At 38.9% G+C, this 10,065-nt stretch overlaps 1 protein-coding gene across 1 annotated transcript; it reads left to right on the forward strand.

The window, feature by feature from the left end:
* Positions 1-465: 465 nt before the first annotated feature.
* LOC144240665 (transcription elongation factor A protein-like 3) lies at positions 466-1,348 on the forward strand. The gene has a single exon (XM_077775045.1). It carries the CDS (start codon positions 490-492, stop codon positions 1,090-1,092), a length of 603 nt encoding a protein of 200 aa, XP_077631171.1. The 5' UTR covers positions 466-489; the 3' UTR covers positions 1,093-1,348.
* The last annotated feature ends 8,717 nt before the right edge of the window (positions 1,349-10,065 follow it).

The raw sequence follows: 10,065 nt of genomic DNA on the forward strand, positions 1-10,065 counted from the left end.
TCTCGGTGACCCCCTTTGCCACACTGCTCTCCACTTTCTATGGCTGCCCAGTCCCTAGGGGATGGGGATGAGGGGGCGGGGTGGGGGACCGAGCTTGGGTGACGCGGCGCTCACGTGACCGCCTGGGCGCCGGCGTGGGCAGCAGCCCCCGCGCCGCCTGCTCACCCGCCCTGCTGTCCGGTCCCTGCGCTGTCCGCTCCAGTCGCCCNCCCCACCACGCTGAAGGATGGTACAGAAGGTGGTAGGGCCTGCCAAGGAAATGGTTGGCTCTCAAGTGTGGGGTGAATTGTGGGGGCAATGGTTGGGGAGAAGGCACACTTGGAGCGTTAGGGCAGGTCAAGGGAACCCAGACAAGGGGAAATATGCCAATACAATCAGGACCTGCTTTCTACCTCCAAGCCCTCAGTCTTGCTTGTCTCCTTTATCTTTTCTTCCCCCTCTCATCGCACCCCATCCCCCCCCCACAGGAAAAGAAGGGGAAATCTCAACATGGAAAAACTCTACAATGAAAATGAAGGAAAGCTCGAAATTGAGGGAAAGCCAGAAGATGGAATAAATACAGAAGATGAAGGAAAATCAGATGAGGAAGAGAGGCTGGAAGTGGAGGGGAAGCCAGAGCATGAGGGAAAATTCCAGAATGAGGGACAGCCAGGTGATAAGGGACAACCAGAAGATGAGGGAAAGCAAGAAAAGCAGGGCAAGTCTGAAAACGAGGGAAAACCACACAGTGAGGGCAAGCCAGAATCCCTGGCAACACCTGAGAGTGAGTCACGGGCTGCTGAAAAGCGCCCAGCTGAAGATTATGTGCCTAGGAAAGCAAAAAGAAAAACGGACAGGGGGACAGATGATTACCCCAAGGACTATCAGGAGGACTTACAGGAAAGGCACTTGGGAAGTGAGGAGATGATGAGAGAATGTGGAGATGTGTGGAGGGCTCAGGAAGAGCTAAGACAAAAGCAGAAAATGGGTGGTTTTCACTGGATGCAAAGAGATGTACAGGAACCCTTTGCCCCAAGGGGGCAACGAGGTGTCAGAGGAATGAGGGGTGGAGGTAGAGGCCAAAGGGGCCTACATGATGTCCCATATCTTTAATGTCTTTGCCCTTCAATGTTGTTTTCACTGATGAGACTATCGCTGACCCTGCTTTCCCTGGCAGGCGTTTGCCAGGCTATGTGCTTTAACCTTAAACTGATACTTTTCTTTAGGTGTCACTCTCAGTTACCAGCAACATTTTCATCCAACTACCGAGTTCTCTGTCTTTCAGTAGGGGATTTTCACCCATGTGCATGGAAAAGATGTTCATGGTACACTGTAAAATAATAAAGATCAAACCATTTTCAGAATCATATATACAGTATCAGCCCATTTTTGTACAAATACTTTTGCATAATGCATTTGTTCACAGAGAAAACTCTGAAAGTGTGTTACACTAAAAAAATAGACAATTATTTTTCTGCATGGTAGCCAAAATAGGTCTCAGTTTTACTCAAAAATGAGTTCAACCACCTCATGGTTTGGTTAGGTACTTCTGTGCCATTCCTCTGTGTGCGTGCCCATCCCCATGTCTTCCCTTAGTTGTAACCATGTCAGTGATCACTGCTGCTTCTTCTGAGTCCTATGGCTCCCATCATGTGTGATTCTTTTTATTTGCTCACTCACCTCTTTTTCATAAAGGATATATGAATTATGTTTTACATAATTAAAAAATAACTAATACCAGAAACCAATACATAAGTGATTGAGCTGTTTAGTAAGTTTAAGAGGGCAGTGAAGACACTTAAAATTCCTGTTGTTAGAACATACAATAATAGGTAAAACTCGCATTTTCTGGGACTAATAGCTAGAGGAATCAACCTGGCAGTTAGACCCACTTCTGTAAGTGTCAGTGTTGTCATCTGTGAAATGGGGATATTACATGCTTCATGGGGCTGTCAAGTGGATCAGATGAGGTACTGAGTACGTGAGCTGTGTTGTAACCCAGCCTATACCAGATACTTAAAGGACAAATAACTCCCACACCATTTCCATGCAGGAACAGGTATGTGGATGGAATCAGACACTTGGAGTAGGACTGAGGCAGACCTCACCTGTGCCCAGTAACAAGTCTAGGGAGCTAGAAGATGAATACCATTGTCTCCTGGATACTTCCATGTCTACTGAGCACTGTCCCTGGGTTCTGTACTCATTAATGATACTGTCTAATGAGGAGGATGCCATATGGTGCCAAAGCCCTATCAATTTCTCTAGAACTAATGCGCACCTACCCTTGACCCTTATAGAAGTGTGGATAAAGCTTTTTCCCCACTTGAATTACAGTTATTCAGGTACCTGTGAGCAACTGAATGCTAGTGATATTTGGGACTTTAATATCTGTTATTTTTTTAGCAAAATGATAATTTATGTGTATTTTTTAGTTTGTTTTTGCATACATGAATATCCTCATCAAATTCAGATATTGCAAGCTAGACCAAGAAAGAGATATAAGTGTATGATAAAAGCTGTGCTATTCTTACAGGTTAATATCTGCAAACTCTTTCTTAGGTTGAGTTCTCTCCCAGGAAACTTGTCAGGTGCCACATGAGCAGTTCAGCAGAACCTTAAACGTATTTAATTTTTAGATCCTTATTCATGAACATGTCGTGTATGGACCAACTGCATCAGTATCACTTGAGAGTTAATTAGGAATGCAGAATATCACAGAATGCCTGATGGCTCCATCAGTTAAGTGTCTGACTCTTGATTTTGGTTCAGGTCATGACCTCATGTTTCATGAATTCAACCCCTACATCGTGCTCCACACCAACAGTATGGAGCCTGCTTGGGATTCTCTCTCTCTCTCCCCCTCTCTCTCTCCGCCCTACCCTTGCTCATGTAGGTTCTCTCTCTCTCTCTCTCTCTCCCCCTCTACCTCTCTCAAAATAAATAAATAAGCTTAAAAAAAAAAGAAATACAGAATTTCAGGCCTTCCCCTCAGACCTACTGAGTTAGAATCTTCATTTTAACAGGATCCCCAGGTGATTCTTTTGCACACTGAAGTTTGAGAACCACTGGCCTAGATAGAGACTCTTTTCGGTCTCTCCATTCCCATGTTCCCATAAAATATGTGCCTGAAAAGATATATATATGCACTATATAAAATACACATCACAGATTATTAAATACACCCATGTTTGTCAAACTGCAGTTACCCCTCCTCCATGCATTGGTAGATCTTGAAACTAATTCAGTGGGTCAAGACTTTGAAATTTTTAATAAAACAAGATAGAATAAAGCCAAATAGAAAATATCAAATTGCGTTGCACCTATGATGAATATTATGTAAAATTTGTGTTTCAGTTGTGTGTGTGTGTGTGTGTAGCATGAATTGTGATGAGAAAATATATTTCTTACTGTGAGCCGTGGTTGTAAAAAGCTGAGATACACTCCATTGAACTCTATGTATCTCAAATCCTATCCAGTCCATTTCATACTTGTATCCCTAGTGCCCAGCACAGTAGCTGACAAGTTGTAGGTATTTAATAAAAGCATAAATAATAATGACTAATTCAGGAACCCTGAGTTTTCCCCTAAGCCTAGTCCCTGTCTACATAAATAACTTTGGACAAATAATTTTAATTGTCTAACAGGATTTACTTACATTTCCAAAAGTATCCGGGAGCCATGAGCTTCACAGGATGGATAGTGTCTACTGCAATTCACAGCCAGATTTGCCATAGCAAAACACACACACACACACACACACACACACACACACACACACACACACACACCAACACCAAGGAGAAGCCCCAGCAGGAGAGAGTGGAATTTCTCATTCCCAGGAAGATAGACTCTATAAAGTGAAATTAAACAACTGTGTAATCTGTGCTGTAAAGGGACCCAGTGGAGGACTCTATAAGCCACAGGAGCAAAGCCTCACAAAGGAACAGCATGCCTGCCAGAGTGAGAGGCCAGAGTAAGGAGCTGCCCTGGAGGGATAACAGTTGAGCTACCTGTAGACGATCTCTCTCCGGTTAGCCTGTGGGAATCTAAGGATTTTAGAGACAACATGTATCACATTGTTTTTTGTTTTTGTTTTTTTTGTTTTTTTGTTTTGTTTTGTTTTTGTTTTTGTTTTTTTTGGCTCTATATGATTTCCAATTTTGAGTGGTACCCAGAGGAAGAAAAAGATCTATGGACTATAGTATAAGCTTCTGTGACACTTTAACCTCATGACCTGCAGACTCAATTGTATTACATTCCTGCTATGTAGAGTCTATGAAGCCTTAAAATTCCCCAACAATAGAATCAAAAAACACACTCCTAGTGTTTTCAAGCAAACCATGCCCTCTCCTTTTAGCAATTAGTCTCCATTTGAGGAGCTGCTCAGTTGGGCTTGCTACCAGACCCTAGTAGAGACTTAACACCTGACAATGAGGTATTAATTTTCTGTACGAATGAGACACCCATTATGAACTTGTTTCTATTTATTCTGTTGAATCGTAAAGTTTTGTGTGAGCAACAGCAAATTTATTTAAATGACTGGGCTTCGGTACATCAAGAAGGCACAAGTAAATTACATGATACCTATTCCTGCTACTTCATTGTGTCTCTCTCTCTCAACCATCATTTATGGTCTCATGGGGCTTCTTCATGACCAGTTAGAAGAGGGATAAAACGGTGATCCTGTTTATGGATATATCTTCTTGGTATGTTCATAGTAGATGCAAGTATATGTCTGCTACACTACAACCCCACTCAGGAATGACTCAGAAAAACATTGGGTAGATTGCTATGTGGTTCATGTGGCTATTATCTTTGTATACAGCTCTTCATGTCTGTAGGTATAGATCTACTCTGACACATATTCAATGATGAAAAGATTGGTCAGGGACTTTGGAAAGACTTAAATTGGAAAATTAATAACTGTAGATATTTGAATCCCATGATATAATTATTTACTATTGCACAACAAACTTCCACACATTTAGGTTAACAAAACATTCATTTATTAGTTCACATATCTTTAGGTCAGAGGCCTTGCACAGCATGATTGTACCTGCTCAGGGTCTCACAAGGTAGACATTAAAGTCTAAGCCAGACTGAGTTCTCATCTGGAAGTTCTGGGGAAAAATCTGCTTCCACATTCATTTGTTGTTTTCAGAATTCAGTTCCGTGCAGCTGTAGCACTGTGGTACTGCATTTTCCTGCTGGCTATCTGCTGAGCTATTTTCAGCTTATAAAAACTTGCATTCTTTACCACAATGCTCACTCCATCTTCAAGCCAACAATAGCACATTGACTCTTTCTCATACTTCTAATCTCTGACTTCTCTGTATCTGAATCTACATCCCTATTTAAAGGGATGGTGTGATTAGGACAGGCCTACCCAGATAATTTTCTCAAAGTCAACTGGTGTGGGAACTTAATTACATCTGCAGGATGGCTTCACAGAAACACATGAATTAGTGTGTGATTAAATAACTAGAAGAAAAGTATATATGCAATGCCAACTGGCAATTTGGTAAGCAATCTTAAAATTTTGGCTACCGTAGTCCACCTTCTAATTCCTGAGGATTCATGTTCTTTCCAAATGCAAAACATACTCACCTTCTCTCAAGGTTCACAAGAATTTCACCCCTTTTCAACAGTCAAAATCTCATTATCTAAATCACCTAAACCAGATATGGATTAGGATTCTAGGCATAATCTGTTAAGTACAGTTCCTGAAGATATTTCTCTCCATCTGAAACACTGTGGGCCCACACACTAAGTGGCCATGGTTGCAGAGTTGGATTCTATGACTGGGCTCCACAACATTGCCTTCCTATTACCAAAGCTGACCTGGCTACTGCCACTGCTAAGTGTTCAAAACTCCCACAGCAGAAGACAATGCTGACACATATATTTGGCACTATTTCCTGGTGCAATCAACTAGCTGCCTACTGGTAAACTGATTACATTAGAGCCCTTCTTTCATAGAGGAGTCAGAATTTTATTCCTAACAGTAATATATGATGCATATCAGATAAAGAATTGCCTTTACTGTCCATGACACTTCTGCAAGCATAATCATGTCTTAGTTGCCTGAATAGGGCCACACACAAAATCACCAAAATCCTTTTCAACCAAGGAATTGATTTTGGCATAAAAGATAAAAAGAATTTAGCTCAATCTCACAGAATTGACTAATCTCTGACTTCTCTTACTGTGAAGATTTGGTGATAATTCTTTTTTAATGTTTGGTAGAATTCAGGAGTGCAGCCATCTGGCCATGGGCTTTTATTTATGGGTATTTTTATTACTAATTCAATCTCTTCACCTGTTACAAGTCTATTCATATAATCTATTTCTTCCTTTTTTATGGAGGTATAAAATACATATAATATTATATTAGTTTCAAGTGTACAACATACTGACTTGACGTTTGCATATATTACAAAATGATCAACCCCATTAAATCTATTTTACAGATGGCACAATATTTATAAGTATTTTATAAAATAACTGAAAATTATTTTAAAACTGTTTTTACTTGTTGATTCCTTTCACCCATCCCCCCCATCCTCCTCCCTTCTATTAACCACAAATCTAGTCGTTCCTTATTTTCTTGTTGAGTGTAGATTTGTCATTTTGTTTCCCTTTTCAAAGAACCAACTCTTAGTTTTACTGATCTTTTCTATTGTCTTTTTAGTCTCTGTTTCATTTATTTCCACTCTTATCTGTATTATTTTCTTCCTTCTATGAACTATGAGCTTCATTTGTTCTTTTACGACTTCCTGTATTTGTAAAGTTTGTTTGAGATTTCTTTTATTTCTTGAGGTAGGCCTCTTTTTCTGTGAGCATCCCTCTTAGAATCACTGATTCCCATGGATTCTGATATGTCATATTTCTGTTTTCATTTGTGTGTAGGCATTTTTGATTTCTCCTTTGTTTTCTTTGATGAACCATTGTTTGTTCAGTAGTGTATTGTCTTATTTCCTAGTTTTTATGTTTTTTTCAAGTTTTCTCCTTGTATTTTATTTTTAGTTTCATACCACTGTGGTCATAAAAGGTGATTGATATAATTTCAATTTTCTTAAATTTATTGGCCTAACATTTAATCTATCCTTGAGAATACTCCACGTGGCCTTGAGAGAATGTTCATTCTGTCACTTTTAGATAGAACGTTCTGTATATGTCTGTTAAGTCCACCTGGTCTAATGTATCATTCATGGCTAATGTTTATTGACTTTGGCTGGATGAGCTCTACGTTGATATAAGTGGGGTGTTAATTTTCCTTATTATTACAGTATTACCATCAATTTTTCCCTTTAGTTGCATTACTATTTGTTTTATGTATTTAGGTGCCTCAATGTTGGGTGCATAGATATTTCCAATTGTTATATTTTCTTGTTGGATTGATCCACCAATACAAGACAATAGGTCTTTTTAAAAGTTTTTGTTTTAAAGTCTACTTTGTCTGATATGAGTATAGCTATATGCAATTTTTTTGTTTCCATTTGCATGGAATATCTTTTTTCATCCCTTAACTTTCTTTTAAGTTTATTTATTTATTTTGAGAGGGACAGAGACAGCATGAGTAGGGGAGGGGCAGAGAGAGAGGGAGTCAGAGAATCCCAAGCAGGCTCCGTACTGTCAGCACAGAGCCCGATGTGAGGTTTGAACCCATGAAACTGTGATATCATGATGTGAGCCGAAACCAGGAGTCAGATGCTTAATCTACTGAGCAACCCAGGCACCCCTCATCCCTTCACTTTCAATCTGTGTGCCTGCTTACTTCTAAAGTGAGATTCTTTAGGCAGCAGAAGATATGTCTTGTTGTTGTTGTTGTTTTATCCATTCAGCTACTCTATGTCTTGTAATTAGAGAATTTAGTCCATTTCCATTCAAAGTAGTTACCAATAGGTATTATTTATTGTCATTTTATTATTTTCTGGCTGTTTATGTAGTTCATCCTTGCTCCTTTATTCTTGTTTTACTCTCACCCTGTGGTTTGATGACTTTCATTAGTGTTACGTTTAGATTATTTTTGCATTTTCTTCTGCGTGTTTACTCTAAGCTTTTGCTTTGTGTTTCTGTGAGGTTCACATATATCATCCTATGTAAATAACAATCTATTTTAAGTTGCTAGCAACTTAAATTTTAACACATTCCAAAATGCTATATTTTCCCCCTCTTCATGTTTTATGTTTTCAATGTCATATTTTACAAATTTTTATTTTATATATCCTGAAAGTAATTATTGTAACCTTAGTTAATTTTACTATTTTTGTCTTTCAACTTTTCTAGTAGCTTTCTAAGTTACTGATTCACGTTTATTATATAGTTACCTTTTCCAGTAAAACTTTTACTTTCATGTTTTCTTGTTATTAATTAGTGCCATTTTTTTCAGCTTAAGGAAGTCTCTTAACATTTCTCCTAAGGTTGGCTTACTAGTGATGTACCTCTTTAGCTTTTGCTTGCATAAAACATCTCTCTCTCTTTCAATTATGAATGATAATCTTGCCAGGTAGAGAGTTTTTGGCTAGAAGTTTTTCCTTTCAGCACTTTGAATGTGTCATGCCATTATCTTCTGGCCTTCAAAGTTTCTGCTGAGAAATCTTCTGATAGCCTTATGGGGTTTCCCTTGTATATAACATTTTTAAAAAATTTCTCTTGTTGCTTTTAAGATTCTCTCTTTATCTTTAACTATTGACATTTTAATTATAATGTGTCTTGGTGTGGATCTCTTTGAGTGCATCTTATTTGCAACTCTCTGGACTGTCTGGATCTGAAGGCATGTTTCCTTTCATAGGTGAGAGATGTTTTTAGCCATTATGTCTTCAAATAAGTTTTCTGTCTTTTTCTCCTCTCTCTTCTCCTTCTGGGACCCCTATAATGTGACTGTTATTATGACTGATGTTGTCCTATTGGTCCCTTAAGTTATCTTCATTTTTAAATTTCTTTTTTCTTTTTGATGCCCTATCTAGATGAGTTCTATTGCTTTGTCTTTCAGCTTGCTGATTGTCCTTCTGTTTCATCTAGTTTCATCTAGCCTGCTATTGTATACCTCCAGTGTACTTTTTTGCATTTCAGTTATTGTATTCTTCAGCTCTATGACTCCTGTTTGGTTCTTTCTTTATATTTTCTGTCTTTGTTGAAGTTCTCATTGTGTTTATCCACTCTTCTCCTGAGTATGATAGTTTCCTTATGATCATTCTTTAATTTTTTTTTTGCTGGTAGATTACTTATCTCTGTATCATTAAGGTCTTTTGAGGTTTTGTCTTGTTCTTTCATTTGAAACATATTTCTCATTTCTTCATTTTCTCCGAGTCTGTGTTTGTTTCTATGTATTATGCAAAATAGCTACCTCTCTTAGTATTGAAGGAGTCTCTTAGGTTTATGTAGGTTATGAAACATTTTATTCAACCTTGCTCTAGTTCTTGTTTTTCTCTCAAATATTTGTGGTTATCTAAACTGCCTGATTTAGTCTTGAAATGTTCCCACATTTGGAAGTGTGCCAAGACATGTCAATGCTCCAAAAGAAGGAATCTCATTTAGCACTTAGTTCAGACTGATTGGAAACCAGAGGCAGACAGCAGCTTTTAAAGTATGTAAGATTTTACAGTCCTGTCAGGCTGAAATTATTATCCCCACTGGCCTCCAGACCAGAGAATCTGGAAATTTCCTTTGTTTTTTTTAATGTTTTTTAAAAAAATTTATTTCTGAGAGAGAGAGAGAGAGAGAGAGAAATCAGGGGAGAGTCAGAGAGAGACAATGATAAAGAATCTGAAACAGGCTCCAGGCTCTGAGCTAGCTGTAGCACAGAGCCTGACATGGGGCTCAAACCCACGAACCTTGAGATCATGACCTGAGCCGAAGTTGGATGCTTAACCGACTGAGACACCCAGGCTCCCCTCCTTTGGACAATAGTTGCAAAAATCAGGGTTTCAAATGTGTATATAAGCTTCTTTCTGGGAGGTCTCATGAAACTGTAGCAAAGCCAAGGGAGTAATGCAAAGATGGTATCTTTCTGCTTACAGTTCCTGGGAGCACTTCCTTGGACCCTAGATGTGTGGAAAATCTGAAGCCTGTCCTTCGGGC

This window comes from Crocuta crocuta, unplaced genomic scaffold (assembly GCF_008692635.1).
Source record: "Crocuta crocuta isolate KB4526 unplaced genomic scaffold, BGI_CrCroc_1.0 scaffold913, whole genome shotgun sequence".
NCBI classification, from domain to species: Eukaryota; Metazoa; Chordata; class Mammalia; order Carnivora; family Hyaenidae; genus Crocuta; species Crocuta crocuta.